General features: G+C 43.8%; 2 protein-coding genes across 2 annotated transcripts in view; one reads left to right on the forward strand and one right to left on the reverse strand.

Annotated features, from left to right (window-relative positions):
* The window catches only part of IL36G (interleukin 36 gamma), a 185,841-nt gene that overhangs the window by 72,740 nt on the left and 90,653 nt on the right, over positions 1–22,448 (forward strand). The gene's annotated exons all lie outside the window — the stretch shown is intronic.
* Positions 688–7,574, reverse strand: IL1B (interleukin 1 beta). Its single transcript, XM_045884567.2, has 7 exons — positions 7,473–7,574; positions 6,947–7,011; positions 6,353–6,404; positions 4,499–4,703; positions 3,816–3,980; positions 2,467–2,597; positions 688–1,515 (listed from the first exon to the last, which is right to left on the reverse strand). The coding sequence occupies exons 2-7, from the start codon at positions 6,994–6,996 to the stop codon at positions 1,306–1,308; spliced, it is 813 nt and encodes a 270-aa protein (XP_045740523.1). The 5' UTR covers positions 6,997–7,011; positions 7,473–7,574; the 3' UTR covers positions 688–1,305.

Consider the following 22,448-nt stretch of genomic DNA (forward strand, 5'->3'; position numbering starts at 1 on the left):
TTTCATACTTAATCTTACCTCTGTTTGCCACATTGCCTTATTTTTGCTTGTATCTATCTGCCTCTCTCATCTAACTAGGAATGCCCTACCTGTCTTGTTTCTGTACTCCCAACTCCTAGTACATAGGATTTACTTAATAAATGTTTGTTGAATAAATGAGTAGAGAAATTGTTGACAGTGGTTACCACCAACACTTCGTCCCTTACTTCAGCTGATCCTATTTTTCAGATGAAACTTGTGTACCAAATATCTTTTGTGGAGAAACAGAAATGAAGGGGAGGGATAGGTAGGCTTGTTTTTGCTGGTTAGTGATGTTCCTAGGTATTTTGCCACACTCAGTGATGAGGAGTGGGCTTCCAGCTTCCCAAGAAGAACCCTCACGGGCCCATTTATCTTTATTTAATTTTTTTTAAAGATTTTTTAAAAAATTTATTCATTTGAGACACAGAGCCACAGAGAGAGAGAGAGCATGAGCAGGGGGAGAGGCAGAGGGAGAGGGAGAAGCAGGCTCCCCGCTGAGCCAGGAGCCTGATGTGGGGCTCGATCTAGGACCCTGGGATCATGATCCGAGCTGAAGGCAGATGCCTAACCATCTGAGCCACCCAGGCGCCCCTCCATTTATCTTTACTCTTCTGTGCAGATCTAAGAAAAGGCAATTACCACATGGAAAAAAAAGTGTTTTTTTTCAGTGAAATTTATTTCAGAATCATTGAAGCAGTGTGGTCATACTTAATCATTCATAAATATTCCTATTTAAACAATCTGAGCTTATACACTTTTCAGCATTGGTGAAAGGACTTGATATAAAGATGGCACATTAGTGCAAATTAAATTCATTTCATAGCTATTAAAGACTGGGCTCTTTCACAGACACTGATGCTTCTTGGCCCTCTTGACTTAAATTAAATAGAATAACCCACCAATAAATAAATAAATAAATAAATAGTTAAGTGGGTGTTCATCAGAAGCTGGGCACAAAGGACAGAGGGTTTCTTTGAACCTAACGTGTAATGGCCTCTGTCAGGCTGGCTTCGAGTTAGTAGAAGAGATGAGAGGGACCTGACTCAGCAGAGGGGGTCTGAGGATTGGCCCTGGGAAGAGGGGGCTATTCCACCTGGTTGGTAGGCAGGAGATCTTCTTAGCAGTGATTTAGGGAAGGCAGCTGTGCACCAATTAGATAATGAAGTGAAGTGTGCACTGATTAGATAGTGAAGTTCTGCTTGAGGCCATGTTTAAACCCTTCTATTCCCCTTCCACTAGCACTAAGGGTTACTCAGCACTTGTGGACTCTCTGGGTACAGGTCACTAGGAAGAGAATTCCATGGTGAAGTCAGTTATATCCTGACCACCTTTGGTATTTCCCAAGAAGACAGGCATTGCTTCTGCTTTAGAGGTGCTGATATACCAGTTGGGGAACTGGGAAGACTCAAATTCCAAGGTTTGCTTGACTTCTGTCTTGTTGAAGATAAATCGCTTTTCCATCTTCTTCTTTGGGTAAACGCTGGGGTCTAACATCTGCAGCAAAACAGAAATAAGAATTTTTATGAGGGAAGGGACAAAGACACTCTGGGGTTATTCTCTGGTTCAGCTAGAGAGGAAACTGATGAGTCGTAGGACCAGGATCCAGACTCCTGATTTATCTTTGTGACCCCAACTTTCTGTGTAGTGACTGAAAGAGCCCTTACTCTTTTCTGAAACTTACTATCAAATGGTAGGGAGCATAATATAGGTGGGAGTTTTATTAAAAAGTGAAAATTGGATTAAAACTTCTAGGAGTAGCTAGTTTCCAGGGACTTTTGCTGTATTTTTCTTATGGCCCTGTCTAGAATGACTTCAACTTAGAAATGAAACTTTTGTTGGGAAAGCTGGTTGGGGGTGGGGTAGGGTGGAGGGTGATTTGGGGAGTGGAGGAGATGACAGGTGACACTCCCTTGAATTGATTAATTTCCCAAAGTGTCATTTATCAAATGGAGTAACCCTAACAATGTTATAATCCTTCTAACCCTAACATTGTATTATCTGTTGGGTGATAACAATGGCAGGACATGGGCGCCTGGGTGGCTCAGTTGGTTAAGCGACTGCCTTCGGCTCAGGTCATGATCCTGGAGTCCCGGGATCAAGTCCTGCATCGGGCTCCCTGCTCGGCGGGGAGTCTGCTTCTCCCTCTCCCTTTCCCCCCTCTTGTGCTCTTTCTCTCTCTCTCAAATAAATAAATAAAATCTTAAAAAAAAAAAAACAATGGCAGGACATAATAATATCAGCAAAATGACTTAATTTTCTGTGGTGGGAGTGAAAGTTGCATACATCTAATAATTACATTAAATTTATTTACATTTATGCAAAATTAACAAGTAGCTCTGCTCCCAGATTCCCTGGGGAGGAAAAGGTGGTTGTCTTGGAAGTAAGTGAGGCCTAATGGTGTTTGAGAGGAGCCTGGGAAGCCCTCAGCCCCTGGTACTCACTTACCTCTAGCTGCAGGGTGGGCTTCCCATCTTTCATCACACAGGACAGGTACAGATTCTTTTCCTTGATGCACAAGGCCACAGGTATCTTGTTACTATTTTCATCCCCTTGCACAAAGCTCATGCGGAACACCGCTAGAGAAAGAAAAGGGGCCTTGTGGTCAGGAACACACAGCAGTGCAGAGTTGGCCAACCACTGGACCCCAAGCCCAGGACTCAAACAATTAACATCTTCTGTGGGAACCCACACTGAGGTTCTCATGGCCTAACAGATGGGATAACTTGGCTTCCCACAGACAATAGCAGGGTTAGTTGGTTGATTCTTTTCTCCAAAGAAGGTCTGGCGGCTTCTTAGAGCCTCATCACAGTGGCAATGAAGAATTAGGGAGTCTAAGTTTTGAAAACGGAAGGAAGGAAGCCATTTTGTGACTGTGCCCATCCAAATGAGCGAAACAATTTGATCAATGTGGAAGGCAAGAAAAGAGGTAGATCAGGGCTCCCGAAAGAAAACAGGCACAAATCTGTCTCAGACACATGGAACAAGTGGGAAGAACTTGGGAGAGGGGACGCTTAGCTGGGAAAAGTGGCTCCAAGGAGACACTCATTTTAATCTTCCTTAGTCACAGCCATCTCATTTGGGGGCCTTTAGGTCATGCTCACAACCCAGCTCTAAAGAAACGGGTTTGTCCTGGCCTGGCTAAGATGCCTCTCTCCAAGTTCAGCAGCCTTGGAAGAGAACAGGCTGCTCCTTTCAGCTGCTCCCTTGGCTGTGCTCCTGCATACAGGGTTCAGTGGCAAGGTGCCAGGCAGATTTCCACAAGTAATCGGCTCTCCAGACTTGAAACATTTGCCAGTTACAATACAGAGAGAGAAATTCCTGCTTGTCAGTAAAATTTCCCTGTGAGGAGCCATCTGGTATTGGGCGGGCAGGATGTTAGGGTTAAGGGGGCAGGGCTGGGAATGAGGATGGACACATTATCTGTTCGCCACTCTAGTTTCAACCTCAAGAACAGGAAAAAGGAACCCACAGGCAGTTAGGTCATGTCCATCAAATGACCCCTTTCTAATGGAAGCATTGACATTGCACTGTCATTCAAAGACTTGGCTGGACAATGGTCCTGGGTGTACTTGAGCATTTTAATTTCTCAGAGTCTCATCTCTTGTCGAAAAATGAGCACACTAAGGGAATCAATCTGGTGTTATTGCTAGGACCAAAATAAAAAGTTTACATGTTCATTATTATGTTTTTTCATTTATGTTCATAATTTGCCTTATTGTTCTACTTTGTTAAAAATGTGGAGAATTAGCAAGCAGCCAGGAGGCCAAGAAAGGAATCAAGATGTCCCCAGTTACCTTGTTGGTTTACACTACTCCCATTGAGGTGGAGAGCCCGAAGCTCATATGAGTTATACAGCACCAGGGATTTTTGGTTTATGTCCCGGAATTTACAGTCCAGCGATTGCAGGGGTGCATCACACACAAAGGCATCATCATCATACACCTCACAGACGACGGGTTCTGAAATATGGAGCATACATGTTGTTTAGGAAGAGAATTGGAAGGGCAGGCCAGATGATAGAAGGCATCAGAATTCGTTTTTTTTGAGGATATCCAAGTATGCACAGCTGGAGTTTGATCATAACAATTGTGGGGAGAGGGTGGGGTGTGTGAGAACGCTGGACCTGGCACCATAAGATGTGGATTCGGGCTTGCTATGGACTAGGAATAGAGCTACTCCCATAAAATGGCAATGGCAGTAACACTAGCCCAACGAGGACATTGTAAGACTTGCAGGAGGTAATGCAAGTGAAAGCCTCTGAGATTGGTGGAGTGACTGGCAAATGTGAGTAGTTATTAAGGTCTTACTTTAAGAATAGTGTCAACTAAAGAGATAATTCATTTGGTTCTAGGCTCCTCTGTTTTTTCTCTCAATAGTACTACTTTTAAAAGGCTTCAGCTTCAGGGTAGTTTAGTTGACTGTTGAGTTATGGACTCTGAGAAGCAAATGACCAGAGATCTCCTGTCTCAGTAAATACCTTCTTCAAAGATGCAGCAAAAGACATTCTTCAGGTCATCATCCCGGAGGGGCTGTGAGCAGGGTAAAGATATCTTCTTCAGCTTCTCCAGAGCCACAACGACTGACACAAAATGCCTCAGACTCTTGTTTTGGAGCTGGTGGGAGATGTGTAGCTGGATGCCCTCATCTTCCAGAGAGCTGTTGTTCAGGTCTTGGAAGCAGCACTGTAGAGAGACCAAGGAAGAGTGTGTTAAGGTGGTTGGGCCAGAGAACTGTTTTTACATCAGAGAGGCCAAAGGGGCCTTGGAGATAACGGAGCTTCTAATGTGAAACTCTCTTCTCTCTGAAGCCCACAGAGGTTCAGTGGTTTATCCAAGGGCATGTGGCAAGTTAGAGGCAGACCCAAAACCAGAATTGTGGGCTTTCTGGTGGCCTATATGGTATTCTTCTAGAATAAAACCCATGTCTACCTCATTTATCTTTTTTATACACTGCTCCACCTAACCATAAATTTATACCTTCTTACCCTTTGTGTCTTTTTGTATCTCTAATGCTTTAACACTATGTATTTAATTCTTCATGGCAATGATGATCATAACATTTTCCATTCATCTATGTTCATTCAACAAGTTTTTAAGTATTCTATACAAGTTCCCTCTTTTTTTTCTAAACACTGTCTTATAAGCATTCTACAAATACTTAAAAGTGGTTACTATTTGTGAAATATGTTCCCACTTTCCTGTTATTCAGAGAAACTGTGTAACTGTATGAAGGCTTACGTGCGGTTGCCCTGGTAGCGTGATAATGGTTTGAACTCTCAAAGGATAGTTAAAGAGGCCTTTAATGGCACAGAGGAAAGCTGAGTGTGACAGAAGTTCCTGCCCAGAGCTGAGGCTCCAGATTAGAGTGAGCCAGGCTGCTGGAAGGAGCAGTGGAGGTAAAGGCCAGACAGAGAAGCCACACACCCCACCCAGGGCTGGAGTAAACCAGTGGTTGGTTTTAAAACATTTAAAGAAATGTGCTTTTTACAAGAGTAGGGACTGGATTATTAGGCTGGGGGAGGCTGCCAAAAATTGGAAAAAGAAAAGAAAAGTCAGAGAAAAGTAGCTGCTTGCTCATCTGTCTGACTGACCTAGCTGGGTTGATGGCTGTACCACCTTGGAAAGTCATCAGGCCTCATAGAGAAGAGAAGGGACAGCTCGAATGTTAAAATGGTTCCCAGTAAGGTTGAGAGTCAGAGAAACACCCATTTCCAGGGATAAACTTAGCCACCACTGACAATATTTCAGAATTGAATGTTACAGGATGCCAGGAGCTCAAAGATCATCTAGTTCATTCCCTTTATTTTTCAGAGGCCCAGAGGGTGAAGTGGCTTGTTTAAGGTCAAACAGCAAGTGAATGAATTTCTTTCAATTCCTAATTCATCTTTTTGTTTATATCATCCACTTCTTATTGTCATAAGCTCCACCCCAGGGAGGAAAAACTATTCTACCTTTAAAGGGGGGCAGGCATATGTTAATTCCCAAGGACTTAAGTGATTTATGTAGGCAGAACCCTCTCCTAAAAGGAAAATCAAATTTGCATTGCAGCCTTGGCTGCCTTCCTAGCAAGACACAGCAAACTTTATCACCACTGCCATTCCTCCTTGCCCTCCGCAAGCATAGCCATCATCACCAAGCCTTAGTGAGTGACGGTGGGAATGGTATAGTGACCAAGTCAGCATGCAGTGCCATCTGTGTCTGTCTTGCTGGAAGAGGTAAAAGTCCTTCCATCACAAAATACCATGGAAACAAGCGGGCCTAGAACCCTTTTCATGGAGCCTCTCCCATGTCAGAATCTCACCAGGAGTTATGAGCTAAGCCCATGGTCTCACCTTCATCTTTCTGGGGCCATCAGCCTCAAAGAATAGGTCATTCTCGTTGTCACTGTAATTAAAACAGAGAGATTGCTCAAGTATGTCTCCCAGACAGTTTTCTTCTTCTTTTTAAATTCCCTGCAAACAGTCTTCATTATTAATAGGAAACTGCAAATGGTATGTCCCTTAAAGTTGCCGAAAGTTGCTGGCAAGTTTTGTGGCAGTGTACATGGAATGGCACAGGAGGCAGGGCAGATATCCTGGGTACTCCCTATTGGATCCTGAGACCTAACTTCCACCCACTCCACATCTGAGCCTTTCCTCTCTCTCAAGCCAAAATTTGCCAAGAGGTCCCCTGTATTGTATACTTGGAATCTTTTTTTCCTATTTGCCATCTGTAGGAAGCCCCTGCAGCAACAGCATCTGGATGGCTTCTGGGTCCAAAGACTGGACTTGCGGTGGGAAATCAGTCTTTAAATCAGGTTAACTTGGAGCCATGCTTGCCATGGGAAGAGGCAGTTCGGGGGACAAATCTGGTCTCCAAGCACAGATAACACTCCACTCTTGAAAGAGGAGCGCTGCTCACATTGCTGGCTCAGTGTCCCCACTGACCTGTAGTAGTAAGACATCATTTCACTGGTGGGTTCAGGTACTGTTGCCATGGCTGCTTCAGAAACCTGTGTAAAGAGGAGAAAATGAGTGACTCCTGCCATGCCAGTCTCCATAAGAGCTGCCTTCATATGTGATTTTCCCTTAGCACCTTGGCACATGGCAGGCATGTAAAGGAACAATCTTTAAATGAGTGAGTGAATGTATGAAGAGCCTTCCTTTGGGTCTAGAGGAAACATTTGCTAAACCAAACCCAAACCAGGAGTGTATTTGTTAGATCTGGAGCAGAGACTTTGACACTGACCTCTCAGATGTCTGCTGCTACATAAGCAATACTCATTCCCAGAATATTTCACAAATCATAGCCATAATACATGTGGCATTTTTTTAAAAAGCCCAGCCCTCAGGCAGAGAGGAAGGGAGAGAGGGAGAGAGGGAGGGAGACAGAGAGAAAGAGAGACAGAGACAGAGAGAGACAGAGAGACTTGACTGGAACCTAGTCATAAAGAAGAGTTAGTTCAAGTTGTACCTGAATAGTGAAGACTGGCTGGAGAGAATAGAATCCTGGAGTGGACCACTGTGCCTCGAAGAGCTATGCCATCTGCCAATTTCTGCCTCACTTTTATGTTCTTTAAAAGCAGAAGTGGAGAGCTGAAGAATTTCCCCTTTGGTTAACTGATTTCACAACCAAATTAAAAAAAAAAAATGAGTATCAATGGGAACTTCTGGGGGAGGGTAAACTGAAATAATTGTCTAGCCCATGGAAGGGCAAGTAGTAGCAAATGATGACACATTTTTACAGATGTGTCATTATGCAAATATATATCATTTTTCTGACAACTGTTACACAAATGATGTCAATATTAAAATATAGGATTTTCCGGGGCGCCTGGGTGGCTCAGTCGTTAAAGTGTCTGCCTTCGGCTCAGGTCATGATCCCAGGGTCCTGGGATCGAGCCCCGCATCGGGCTCACTGCTCGGCGGGGAGCCTGCTTCTCCCTCTCCCACTCCTCCTGCTTGTGTTCCCTCTCTCGCTGTGTCTCTCTCTGTCAAATAAATAAATAAAATCTTAAAAAAAAAAATATATATATATATAGGATTTTCCTAGGTTAGAATACTATTTTAATTTAGGGTCTCTGGAACAAAATGGAGAACACACAGATACCTACACAAACAGGCTCCTTCACTCATGCATTGTACTTATATTTAGGAGCCTTCCCACTTGGAGATGGATTAAGGGGTATAAAGAGGTGACAGTAACACTTCCAGTCTGAACTGAGGGTGCTGTTCTCTACTTTGGGAGCTCAGGGTTAATTACAGAAGCCTCTGGGGAGACAGATGTCCTCCTAGGATGGGACAGAAAATATATAGTTGTGCAGGGGTTCAGGCTCCTGATGGGGCTGGGAGAACCTTGCAGATAAACTCATTCAACCCTTTCAGACCAGGCGCTGGTACCCTAGACAGTTACACATGCAGTCTGTATCAATACTTGATGAACAGTGAATAAGCCCGGATTAAGAATGTATTTGAAAAGATTATGAATAATGATGTAGGAAAGAACATTAGGGTTCAAAGCCGATGGCCAAGAAAATTCTTGAAATGTCCTTAATGCAAAAGGTGGTTTTATTAAAGCACCTTCTCCTATTCTGAAGTTGCCTTTTTGTTTTGTTGACTGTCTCTTTTGCTGTGCAGAAGCTGCTCACTGTGACATAGTCCCCCTTGTTTATTTTTGCTTTCATTGCTTGTGCTTTTGGTGTTGTATTCAAAAAACCATTGCCAAGACTAGTGTCAAAGAGCTTTTCCCCTATGTTTTTTTGCAGGAGCTTTACAGTTTCAGGTCTTACTTTTAAGTCTTTAATACATTTTGAGTTAGTTTTTGTAAGTGGTGCAAGATAGGCATCTCCAATTTCATTGTTTTGCGTGTGAATATCCAGTTTTCCCAACACCACATATTAGAAAGACTGTTTTTTCTCCGTTGAGTATTCTTGACTCCCTTGTTAAATATTAGCTGACCATATATGCATGGGCTTATTTCTGGGCTCTCAATCCTGTTCCTTTGTTCTATGTGTCTGTTTTTATGCCATTACTCTACTGTTTTGATTATTATGGCTTTGTAGTTTCATTTGAAATTAGGAAGTGTGATGTCTCCAGCTTTGTTTTTCTTTCTCAAGATTGCTTTGGCTATTTGGGGTCTGATTCCATACATATTTTAGGATTTTCTCTCTTTCTTCCTTTCTTCCTTTCCTTCCCTTCCCTTCCCTTTCCTTTCCCTTCCTTCCTTCCTTCCTTCCTTCCTTCCTTCCTTCCTTCCTTCCTTCCTTCCTTCCTTCCTTCCTTCCTTCCTTCCTTCCTTCCTTCCTTCCTTCTTTCCTGAGAAAGAGAGCATAAGCTGGTGGGGGGCAGAGGGAGAGGGAGGAAGAGAATCCCAAGTAGGCTTCCTGCCCAGGGCATAGCCTGACGTGGGACTCAATCTCACGACCACTGAGATCATGATCTAAGCCAAATCAAGAGTCGGATGCTCAAGTGACTAAGCCACCCAGGTGCCCTAGGATTGTTTTTTTTCTATTTCTGTAAAATATGCCACTGGAATTTTAATAGTTGTTGCACTGAATCTATAGATGGCTTTAAATAGTATGGACATTTTAACAGTATTAATTATTCCAGTCCACGAACTTGGGATATCTTTCCATTTATTTGTTTCTTTTCTTTAATTTCTTTCATTAATGTCTTAGAGTTTTCATTGTACAGATCTTTCACCTTCTTGGTTAAATTATTCCTATTTATTTTATTGGGATTATAAATCCCAATATATATAAATGGGATTTTCTTTATTTTTCTTTTAGATATTTTACACATATTTTAGATTTTAGGTATTTTGTTGTTAGTGTATCAAAATACACCAGACTTTGTTGAACTCAGAGACCAGCAGAGTACCTGCCCAGAGTACTGCCCCAGGGTAGCCTTCACATTTGTAGGATGATTGAATGAGCAGGTTATAAACTGTGCATGGAGCCTAGGAATGGGGCCTTCCCCACCCCTTTTGGCGCATCTATATTACAGCACTTATAGCACTGAATTGAAACCTTGCTGGGTTATCTGGTTCCCTTAGGAAGCTGTGAATTCTTAGAGCTGGGTCTGGCATAGTGACTGGTATGCAAACTGAGGCAGTGAAATTTTCTTGCCTGCATGGGTGAGCAGGAATTTGACAGTGTTTTCCCTCAAATGAGCATATGCTGCTATGTGCCAGGTACTGTGCTTGCTCTGTGTTGTCCATGGGAGAAAGTCCCTGACTTTTCCAAGTAGGAGGGAAATAGACTCTACTGTGGGGCAAGGATTGCCAGCAAGCTGGCTTACCAAACAGCCCTCTGATTCTTAATTTGGTGCCTAGTACCTTGATATCAGGAAGGCAGACACAAGAATGCCATTTTTGATAAGTTATATGTTCCACAGGCAATCTAAAAGCTGCATCCTGGGGGCGCCTGAGTGGCTCAGTAGGTTAGGCATCTGCCTTCAGTGCAGGTCATGATCCCAGGGTCCTGGGATCGAGCCCCGCATCTGGCTCCCTGCTCAGTGGGGAGCCTGCTTCACCCTCTCCCTCTGCCCCTGCCCCCCTCTTGTGCACACATGCTCTCTTTCTCTCTCAAATAAATAAATAAATAAAATCTTAAAAAAAAAAAAAGCTGCATCCTGTTCAATACATCAATTTTTTATGAGTTTGGTAAGCAATGGTCAGTTCCCAACTCTGAACCTTCATAAAATCGGGTGTCTGGTTCTGCAGACACTTTAGAGGCCCTGTCTAAGGAGCCTGATGGACTTTTCTGTTTTACCTCCACAGGCTTCACTCCATAAATTAAGCAGTGGTCCGCAAATTTCATTGAAGGAACTACCATCTTCCTCAGAGCCTTTATGCTGGGGTCAGCAAGACCTGGGGTCTGATAGCTCTGTGGGCTCTCCTGATAGAGAACACAGAGATGCCCTCAGCCTGTTGATGTGATTAGAAGCTGAGTGAAGGTGGATGAAAGCCAGTGACAGAAAGGGAGGTGTGCAAGAGACTCAAGTGTCATTTCTGAGTTAATCCCTTCTGTTTCTAAGGATTTGAGATTGAGGTCAGGAATCTTGAATCTACTTCTACATCTTTTGGTATCCAGGGTGCATAAGTTCCCATTCTTTTTACTCAAGGGAAATTTTGGAGCCATGGGGCAATGCTCCTTGACGTAGTAGTTTCTACAGTTCTGCCATGTCTCATCCCAGCCCCATAGCCTGGACCCCAACCTGGCAGCATCCTGTCCATCTCAGGAAGTGAAACTTCTTATTGTGTCAGGCGAGCATGTTGCACAATGCATGTATCAAGCCCTGTCTCTTCAAGGAGGCCACTCAGGCCATAGCACTTCCTTCCAGTCCCTAATCAACAGAAAACTTCTCACTACAGAAATAGTTGCACTGGGGGAGGGCCTGGAAGAGTGACGATGATGTAAATGGCAACGCAAACCCAAAAGATGAAACAAGCAGAAGTGGGGAGTTGGCAATGCCAGGTTGTAGTGGGATGCTCCAGTTTTGGGGGGATTCTTCCCTCTTGAGTCACTCAAGCCGTTCTCACCTGCAAGTTGTCCTCTACACTGGCAGGTCATTTCTCCAACACAGGAGACTGGCATTTATTCAGAGCAGCAAGTGCCTTGATACTATCTTATGCCTGATCATAAGCTTCTAGCCTCTCTTAGCAAGATTGGCCTCACCCAAATGGTCTTCAATCATTTTGAGCAAGAAGACAAATAATCATGGGTTAGTTCTTATATTATCGTGTGTAGTTATAGTAATATCTAGTCTCTGCCATGGGCCATTTTGTTCTTGTTGACTCTCTTGCACAGAAAAGCCACCATTTTCCAAGTCCCATCTCATTCTTGGCATTGACTTCCTAATATTCTTCTTAAGAGTCTATCATTCCTTCCTACCATTCCCATGGGTCTTTCTGGTATCTGAAAGTTTTTTAAATGTCCTGTGTAGCCATGCCTGTCTCCATGGATATCTCTCTCCTTTTCTTTCTGTTTTAGGGATTATTTCAGATTAGAGAGTCTGGTTTTAGTTTTGAGACCTCTGCTCTTCCTCTTAGAGCATCATCTTCATTGAGTCTGCCCCTCGCCTGGATCCAGGTACTCAGAGCAGATAGGTAGATTCCAGGGTATTCCATTCTCCTCCCTGGTCTAGAACAAGGAGGATTCAAATATATGAGCAAGCTGCTGGGTTTGGTGAGGTATATGTTCTGCAGAGGCTTCTGCTTACTGGCTGAGTTGTTATTTCACCTGAGAAGTCAATGAAAACTTGTCCTTCCTTTGGGTTCAACAGCAAAAGCCCTTTGGCAGGTGAGGTGGATGCCAGGGCATTTCTACTCTATATCTTTTCTTGCACGTAATGGATAGAAGATAGTCAGCCACAAACACAGAGCTCTGGCGCTGCTTATACTAGGAGTCTGGAAACATTATAAAGGACCAGATAGTAAATATGTTAGGCTTTGTAGGTCATAGGGTCTGTTGCAACTACTCAACCCTGTCATTATTGTGAGAAAGCAGCCATAGATAATACGTAAATGAATGGGCTGAACTGGATTTGTCCTGCAGGTCATAGGATGTAGGCCCCTGTCTTACACCATTGTATTAAACCATATTTCTTGGATATAAATTTAGAAACAATACTTAAAAAAAAACCTGTCCTTTATTGAGTACCAGGCACTTTTTTCATTGTCTTATTTAGTCTTTGCAATAAACTTTATAAATAGTATTTACCCATTTCACCTATGTGAAAACTGAGGCTGACAGATAACTTACTGAAGATCAAACAACTAGTAAATGCTGGAACCATGACTCAAACATGGTTGAGTTGAGCCTAAACCAGATCCTTTTTTTAAAAATCACTTTTAATTGTTACACTTTTTGCTCCCATCTTGTGCTGTCCGCAGTGCCCATCTGCAGACTTCTTTCTCAATGATTCAATTATATTCTAAATGACATTAGTAACTCGGCAACTCTGCCCATAAATGTTTCCACACTGTCCTCTTAGGATTAGGGTAAATTCTGTTCCCTTGTCCTTCTTCCTTTTCCCACCTGGCTGTGACATGTTGTGTGAATTCTCTTCTTTCTCCTTCTCTCCGGGTAGCACTGGGACTTTCCAAACTGGGTATTTAGTTCTCTCTCTTCCCTTTTCTGAGTTTCTTCCTTATTCCTTTTCATTTTCTCACCTGCTACTGGTAACTCTGTTGTTTGATTTCCTTTGTCCTTTCCTTTTTCTTTAAGACTGTTATAGCACTGTCCAAAAAAATCTCTCTAAGATTACTACCCCTGGAATCATATGCTTTAAAAAAAAGTAATGCTTAAAAATACTTTGCTCCTAAAATCTATGATGAAATAGTTCTCTCCTAAATTGTCTGTGGTGTATGTATTCTACTTGCTGGTTATTACATAATTGAAGGTGATTTGGCCATTTCCTTCCAGGACTTTGTTAATTTCACTTCTCTAATTACTTCCTCCGTGTTGGCTGGAACTGAGTTTTCTATCTTCTGGGAATACAAAGTTCTTAGCAAAACAACTCAGGATTTGTTGGGTGCAATGGTCAAGTCTAGAACCCAGACTCTAGGTGGTTAATCTCCTCTAATTACTGAGCAATGTGAAATGAGGAAGTCTGATTGTGTAAAGGTATTATACAAATTCTGCCCACACTTCAATACAATGGATAGATATTCCAGAATTCAGCAATCTCTGACTTGGGATTCCTTTCTCTCTCTGGCATTAGAGGTAGGAAACTCTTCCAATTATGTACTAATGAATCTATGAAGCTGCCACACATGACCCATTTTTCAAAGTAGGTTTTCACAAGGGAGGATGTTTGATATGATAGTTCTAGGAGTGATCTATCAAAGTTAACTGATGACATGTGTAAGCAAAAATTTATACGTTAGAACTGGTAGTGATTTTAAAAATATCCTTCTTAGCCTTTTTGTTAATATGCATGCTCATTTTGGGGCACCTGGGTGGCTGTCGTTAAGTGTCTGCCTTCTGCTCGGGTCATGATCCCAGGGTCCTGGGATCAAGCCCCACATTGGGCTCCCTGCTCAGCGGGAAGCCTGCTTTCCCCTCTCCCACTCCCCCTGCTCGTGTTCCTGCTCTCGCTGTCTCTCCCTCTGTCAAATAAATAAATAAAAATATTAAAAAATATATATATATATACATGCTCATTTTGAGAGTTTCAAATAATACAAAAATATTTAGAGTAAAAAGGAGAAGCCTTCCCCACCCCCACCCCACTGCCTCTCTCACTGGATAAGCCATTTCACCAAAAGTATCCCAGTCACTGCCACCCAAGGACTCACTCATCCATTCATTCATTAACCGCCATCAGTTCTTTGAATAGGTCTTTTTTTGAGAACTTCCTGACTGCCTGGGATCTGTAGATTTCTCTCCATCCTCATACTTCATTGTAATTCAAGCCCTCTGCCTTCTTACCTCGGTCATTTAAATCATTTCCTAATTGGTTTGCTTGCTGACATGGACACTCCATCCATCCATTCCCAACACATTAGCCACAGGGATGTCTCCACAAAGCAAATCTGGTTATATTAAACCCTTGCTCACATCTCATCATTGGCTCTCTATCTCCTCCATGGATGAGTCCAAGCTCCTGAGCATGGCAAGCAAGGTCCACCATGGAATCCTCTGCTCTCCTCTCCTACTACACACTTTAGCCCTCGCAAACTATTTGCAGTCACTTGAATGCAATAATATTCTTTCTAGCTTCCATGCTTTTGTACAACCTGTTCTTTTTGCCTGGAACCTCCTTCTCCTCCTCGTAGTTTGTCCGTTGCCTAATCCTTTAAGACTCAGGTCATACTTCACCTCCTCCATAACATGCCCCTTCCCAAGCTAGATGGTGGGTGCCTTTCCTCTGTGCCATGTGCATCTAACACCCTCTGCAAACCTCCCTCACTGTGCTTTATTTGCTCATCTCCCTTACTATTAACACACCTGTTGCAGGGCTGAGATTATAGCTCTTATCTCCATGCCTGGCACATGACGGTGGTCCATGAATGTTGGCTGACCAAATGAATGAAAGCCAGGCGTGATCCTGCTGCCACTCTCACGGCTTCCATCTTAAGCAACCTTCCTCTGTTTCCTTAGAAAAGAGTATCTTGGATTAAAAATAGAGACTCACCAGAAGTGCAATGTCCAGCTGATGATGAACTCCTCAGTAAGTAGCCTGGTTGGTAACGGAGGCAGCAGGTAGGCCCCAAAGGCTCTTAGAGACTTCTGGGCCTGACTGGGCGTGTTGTCCTCTTGGAGAAGTGTTGTTCCTGCCACAAAGGCACCGTGAACACCTTGCTGTCTTGGCTTGAGTTAGAGTGGTGTTCAGCTGCTCTTCTGGGGAATCCCGAGCTCTTTATGAAGTCTTCTGGGACAGGGAGGTGACAGGAGCTGTCACTATTATCAGGAAGTGATAGTGTTCTCCTGTTCTATGTTTCACCAGATGCCTGGGAGGTAAATTTCTGCAGAGACATTCCCATTTTTCCCAAAGTGTTTTTTGAGGACTTTTCCTAATTCCTCTGAGAATTTGGGAGTTCCAGAAAGATGAAATCAGAGGTGATGACATGGCAGGGTAAATAGCTCTTAGAATGACTTCCATCATTCCAAAATGTAAGGTGTGGTGTGTTTGTGTATTTGTGCGTGTATATACAGAGGAAGGAGAATAAAACTATACATCACACCAGGCACCATGTAAGGTGTGTTTATGTGTGCGTATGTACACAGAGGAAGGAGAACAAAACTATACAAGACATGGTACTTGTCCTCAAGGAATTTTTGCAAATGCCTACAATTTAAGACAGAACATGGCAAGTGTTATGAGGTGTATAAACTGCCACGGAAGGGTCATCTGCCCTTTCCTCTACATGTGTTCAGGGACATAGACAGGAGGAGGGAGAGAAACATGATTTGGTGCTCTGTGAGTTGAGAGTGCTCTAGGCTGCATACTGAGATGCTGTTTGGGAAATTGTGGGTTCATGTTGGAAGGGTTGTTTACTGCAGAGAAGAGTGAGGACCTGAGAGTGCCAGGAAAGGCATGGGGGAGAGTACCTCCTCACTCTAGACAAGGGACTATAAGAAAGAACTGGGTTGGCCTTGGCAAACCAAGCTGCGGACTAGTATCTCCATGTGGTCTTTGTTGCTGTCTGGCTTGGAACCTGAAAGGAATGGGTATCTACTGTCAGACATCCTGGGGAGAGGGCATGCTGGGGCAGGAGGAGGGCCCTGGTGGGTATGGGGTAAATCTTTCTCTATTAGGCCACATGGCAGCTAGGACCAGGACTCTGGGACTTGGACCTGCCTGGAACTCACCCTGGGGGGTAAGAGAGGGGGAAGTGGGATTGAACTGGTTGCTGCCACACTAAGAGACTCCAGGAGTGAGACAGGAGAGGAGGCCTGGGGGTAGCCACACTGTCCATGGCAGTTTTACTTCCCTTCTTTCAAGCCTCCTGCCTCATTGAAGGCAGGAAGGTGGTCTCAGAGATTTAAGGGAGGGCGACATCCCCTCTCCAGGGCTGATGTGACAGGAGCAGTTAGGAGGCATTGTGTGCCCAACAAAGCAATCACCTCAAGAATGGTCCCCAAGAGCAGGGGCCTGGGTGCCTTTCTCACTGCAGTATCCCCAGACACTAGAGCAGTGCCCAGCCGGTAACTGGTGCTCAGTGCAGTTTGATTGACATGAATGAACGAATGAATGAATGAATGAATGAATGAATGAATGTCACCAGCAGCAGTCTGAGTGTGGCAGCCTGAGGTGGAAGTCAGAGGGAGGATTCTGAGACAGTGTCTTAGGGACTCTCAGAAGGTGATCACTGGGGACACATAATTATGTCCTCATAATTAGGTTTAAGGCAAATTTGACCCCAACTGAAACCCAGACGTGTTGTGTGTGGTGAATGAATTGAAAGGGAGTAGAAAGTATCATTCAGAATGTACTAACTTGGCATGTGGGTTATTTTGAGCTGAAGGCAATGAGACTTAAAACTCAGTTTGTTACCTCTCCTGTAACTACCTAAAATAATTTAGATAAGTGGCCTATACCAGAGATAGGGCTGTAACCAGAGAGAACTTTTATCTGAAAGAATTTTCTGCATGGTAGGGCAAACATCTGTTTACCAAACACCTGCTTTTCTTATCTGCCTGTGAATTGCCCTCCTTCCCTCTGAAGCCCCAGGCTCCTACTCCTTTCCCTAGCTCAGAATGGCATACATAAGCCTCCATTGCCTGACTGCTTTTAGTCTCATATTTTTATAGGGCTCCTATACAAATGAAAATAAGTTGCTTTTCTCCTGTTAGTCTGTCTTATATCAATTTAATTATTAGACCACCTAACAAACCTAGAAGAAAAGAAGGGAAATTATGTCTGTCCATACAGAATCCTCACCACTGGCCTTACCCTGTCCAGGAGCCCAACTTCACCTTCACTCTCCCCGGAAGTCTCCTCTAGCAGGGCATCTGGAAGGTTTGTACTGTGCAAAGGGAGGCATAAAGAAATGGGTGTTGGGGCCCCTGCTTCGAGACATGATATGAAGGGGAGTGACTCTGTGTGCTTCAGGGAATAATGGGAGGGCTCTGAGTGCCTGGGTGGCTCACCCTTGGCTACTCCAGGCGGCTGACATTGTTTGCCTTCAGCTGGAGCCTGTTCATGTCTGTGATTATAGGATGCTTGTGGACTGGGGAGCACAGGGTTCATAGCTGTACTTGTGATGGACTCTAGGTTCCCCTCTTTAGGGCAAAGGCTCCCCCTATGTCCCTGGGTTTGGGGTAGAAGTCTGTGTGACCTCAGCATGCCCCATTGTGATGTTATTGGTTAGTCTCCTTTTCTGAGGCCTTTCCAAGGCTCACACAGCCCAGCCCTGGTACCTTCTTCATCTCTCAGCCCTCTTCCTCTTGCTCACCACACCTAGCACACAGGCCTTCTGTCTGATCCTTGACTTGGCAGTCTTGCCCCTAATGGGGAGCGGGGGGGGCAAGTTGATTTATCTTTTCTCATCAAGGTCTCCTTTGACCCCCAGCTCTCATTCTCTGTCTCCAGTTCCAGCCACTCTCTCTCTCTCTTTTAAAATTTATTATTGAAGTATAGGCAGCATACAATGTTATATTAGTTTCAGGTGTACAATGTAGTGATTTGACAATTCTATACATTATGTAATGCTCACCATGATAAGTGTGGTTACCATCTGTCAACTTACAATGTCTTGTAATTTTATTATGTTCCTTATGCTGTACTTTCCATCCTTGTGACTTCTTTATTTTGTAACTGAAAGTTTGGACCTCTTAGTCCCCTTCATCTATTTCACTCATCCCATCAACCCCCTCCCTTCCTGGCAACCAATTAGTTCTCTGTATTTACAAGTCTGTTTCTCTTTTGTTTGTCTGTTTTGTTTTTTAGATTCTACATATGGACATATAAGTGACATCATATAGTATTGTCTTTCTCTGTCTGACTTCACTTAGCATAATACCCTCTAGGTTCATCCATGTTGTTGTAAATGGCAAGATCTCATTCTTTTTTTATGGCTGAGCAATATTCCGTCACATATATACATATATAATATATACACACATATATATAATATATATATCACATTTTTAAAATAAAACTGGACAACTATATGCAAAATAACAAAACTGGATCATTGTATTACACCATACACAAAAATAAACTCAACATGGATTAAAGACCTAAATGTGGGACCTGAAGCCATAAAACTCCTAAAAGGAAAAGACAGTAATCTCTTAGATATGGGTTTTCACAGCAGATTTATGGATATGTCTCCTCAGGTAAAGGAGGCAAAAACAAAGATAAACAAATGGGACTGCACCAAAATAAAAAGTTCTAGCCACTCATTAGCACATTACTCCTATGTATTTTCTTCTTGCTCTCTGAAATGGTCTCTGATCTGTTGTTTGCTGACAGATTGCTCCACTAGCCTGTGGGCACGATTGGAGCATAACTCCTGCTGTCTTATTCCTATTGTGTCCTTAGGCCAGGGTGGGAGATTCTAATTTTTGAGTGGAGGTTGAGCAAATGAGCCAGCTGACTCCTGTCTCAGGTTTCACTCCACGCTTTCCAAAGAATGCAGGCCCCCCAAAATTAGTGTCATTCAGTTCAGTGCCTTTGGGTGGGTGGTTTGTGTCCCTGGCTCCTGCCTGGTAGAGTGTGCTGCTCTGGCTGGCTGCGTAGGTTCCCTTGCCCTCTCTTACTTCTTACTGCCTCTTGGCAGTTCCTTCTGAAATTGCTTATTCAGTCTAGAGAATGACCTTGCCCAACAGGATTCTGCTCTACATGGGCTTAAGGCAACCAAGAACTCTTGCTTGGATCTCTCCTACTGAGTTCCTGAAGTCAGTTTATAGCTGAGGAACTAGACTACCCCTGCAGATCGGGCAGGTTGCAGACTCCCGTATAGGTGCCCAACTTCTGGCTTGAGTTCTCCCCACACTGGGTGTTTAGGTGGAGAGAGGGCAAGGTGTTACTCTGTGCTCCTGAGGAAGCCCAGGACTGAAATCTCAGCCAAGGGCCACATTCTTTAAAGGAACTGGCTTAGCCAGCGCCAACACTGGGAGGTGGCCCCTGCCTGATTATCTTATTATAAATGGCTTCATGGACAAGGGGACTAGACTAGTATGAGTGGAGATGCGGGGAAAAGGGAATAAGCCCACAATGTTTTCTCTGAACGTACAGCAGCCTTGTTGGCTTTAACACAGATTGTTTGTCAGACCATTAGCTCTTACATTATCCTGTGGACAACGAGATCTCAGGAGTCAGTCAGACTTTGTGAACTCTGGCAAGTTCCTTAACTCCCTCTTTCCTGAGATTGATTCCTTAGGAGACACTATTTTAAAGTATTATGGATACAATAGGATTTACCTCAGTTTCACTTTGTTCACTGGACAGGGAATTTGCTCTTACTCCTTTTAAGTGCTAGTCATAAGGAAAGCAATCCTACAAATAAGTAAACAAACTCATCATTGTCAATACCCAGAACATAACTTTTCAATCTAGTCTCCCCCAAGTAATAAGCTTCCCTTGTTGGTTAGTAGGGAGCTGCTTTGAGTGTGACTGTTTGGGAACACATCTGACCTTCCCCTCTAGTCTTAAAGCTCCTAGAGGGCCGTGACAAAATCAGCCACTTCTCCTTCTCCTATGACACCTTGCTTATGATGAGCACTCAACCAAGGGGTGGAATTATCACTGGAATGAAGGATTCCAGGAGGCATTCAGTGGGTGAGTCAAAAAGACCAAAGAGGGAATCAGATGAAACTCTACCCTCCTAGCCTTATCTCTGAAAGTCACTCATCTTCCTGGCCAGATGTCCTTATGTTAAAATGAAGACAACAAGACCTATCTCTCAAGGTTGTTATAAAGATCAACAAGGTCCTGTATGTGAAAGCCTCTAACATAGAGGTGGACCATGGTTGACACACAGGAAATACTAGTTTGCCTCCCTTCCTCCTTCTTTCTTCCCTTCCTACTGAGAGTGGCCTCCTTTTCACTGTTGCCATGGAATCTCTGATAATAGTGATAATCCAACAGGGATCACTGGTTATGTGTGAGTATGTGTGCATTAAGACTGGAAAATGTCAACTGGCAACATTCATTCATAAAGAACTCACTTCGCCTGGGGCTACAGTGGGGATGGGGAATCTTGTTCCCCAGCATGCATCACTGTCCCTTTGTTTCATTCATTCCTTGGGGCCTTTGTCCAAATGGAGCCCCCCAGTGGGCTCACCAGACATGGGTGTCCTGAGTTTTCCAGCATCCTTAACAATTTAGCATCATCCATTCCCTAAAAGTATAATTGCCTTTCATATAGTATTTCCAGTATTGCTAGGAATACAAAGATGAATTAAACATGGGTACCTCTCTTCAGGGAACTTATCTTGAATACAAGGAATTAATAGTAGGTACTGAGAAGAGACACTCCTTTTTGCCACCCTCAAAGCTGCGTACCTCCTGGAAAGACTCCATTTAGGCAATCATGCACACAGACATCCTCCTTTCTGACCACAGCCTTCCTGCTTTCTCACCCCCATACTCTCAAAGTGCCAATTATTCACCCTTATCAGGACTGCCAGCCCATAGACATCCTCCCTCTCTATCTGTCCTCCTGCTTTTGCTTCCTTATTTAGCCAGTTTAGTTAATATGCTCCATCTTTTCAACCATTTTCTTGCTGGTCTTCTCAGCAGCCTTTCCCTTTTTCTTTCTTTCTTTTTTTTTTTTTTTAAGATTTTATTTATTTATTTTTGTCAGAGAGAGAGAGCACAAGCAGGGGGAGTGGCAGGCAGAGCAGGTAGAGGGAGAAGCAGGCTCTCTGCCAAGCAAGGAGCCTGATGTGGGACTCAATCCCAGGACCCTGGGATCATGACCTGAGCAGAAGGCAGATGCTTAACTGAATGAGCCACCCAGGCGTCCCAGCCTTTCCTTTTTTCTTCCCTGGCACTTCCTAGGCAAAACCCGAGTCCTGGTTATATTGATGGTCTGCTTCTTCTGCATCTCTACTGGGGCTACTATGGGCTGTTGGAGAAAACTACCTAGGCTCACAGATGACTGCCACCTGGATGCATGGGCACCACCACCCACTGGGCTCTGACATTGTCTGGCAGTCCTATAAAGCTCTCCTAGTGTGCTGTGCACAGCAATCATTTCAAATACTCACCATCGACCTCAAATCCTGACTCTGCCTCTCCCCTCATATTTAGTCCTTAAAAAATAGATGCCATCATATGAGAGCTCCCATGGCATTTCCTTTTTTTTTTTTTTTTTAAGATTTTATTTATTTGAGAGAGAGAGAACATGATTGGGGGGTGGGGGTGGGGAGAAGCAGAGGGAAAGGGAGAAGCAGACTCCCTGCTGAGTGGGGAGCCTGACCTGAGGCTCTATCCCAGAACCCTGGGATCATGACCTGAGCCAAAGGCAAACACTTAACTAACTGAGCCACCCAGTAGCTGGAATGGTAGAGGCTCTTTATCCTACATAGGCTCTTCCTTCTACCCAGGTCCCGAACCTCCTGACCCACTGTTGTATAATAAACAGTTTATCTGGTTTTTGCCCCAGATTCCTGTCAGGGAACTTCTGAAACTCTTGAAATTTTTGATTCTTGGCAGTGCCCTTAGATAACTTCAAGATGGAGGCTAGTCTCCAGAAAGACCAACCATGTGATTAGAATATTGGGGCTTTGAGCCACATGATAGTATCAGTCAACTCTTTCTCCCAGCCTCCTGGGAGAGAAGAGGAGAGGGACTGGAGATTGAATTCACTCACGTGGGCAATGATTTAATCAATTATACTTACATAATGAAATCCCAGAAAACCTCTGGACACTGGAGCTTGGAGAAGTTTCCTTTTGTTGAACACAGTGATGTACTGGGAGAGTGATGTGTCCTGATTCCACATGGGGAGGGCATGGAAGCTCTGTGTTCCCTCCCATACCTCTTCCTC

The sequence above is a fragment of the Mirounga angustirostris genome, unplaced genomic scaffold (assembly GCF_029215605.1).
Source record: "Mirounga angustirostris isolate CCGP_5_RB_7025 unplaced genomic scaffold, mMirAng1.0.hap1 SCAF_10, whole genome shotgun sequence".
In the NCBI taxonomy this organism is placed as follows: domain Eukaryota; kingdom Metazoa; phylum Chordata; class Mammalia; order Carnivora; family Phocidae; genus Mirounga; species Mirounga angustirostris.

Bases quoted from the DNA above. Each gene is read 5' to 3' on its own strand.
- IL1B (XM_045884567.2), bottom strand. From the start codon at position 6,996: ATGGCAACAGTACCTGAACCCACCAGTGAAATGATGTCTTACTACTAC. The intron at 4,704-6,352 runs GTGAGACCATGG...GTCTCTCTACAG, and splicing joins ATGGCCCCAGAAAGATGAAG to TGCTGCTTCCAAGACCTGAA. The intron at 1,516-2,466 runs GTAAGTGAGTAC...GTTTTGCTGCAG, and splicing joins AGCCCACCCTGCAGCTAGAG to ATGTTAGACCCCAGCGTTTA.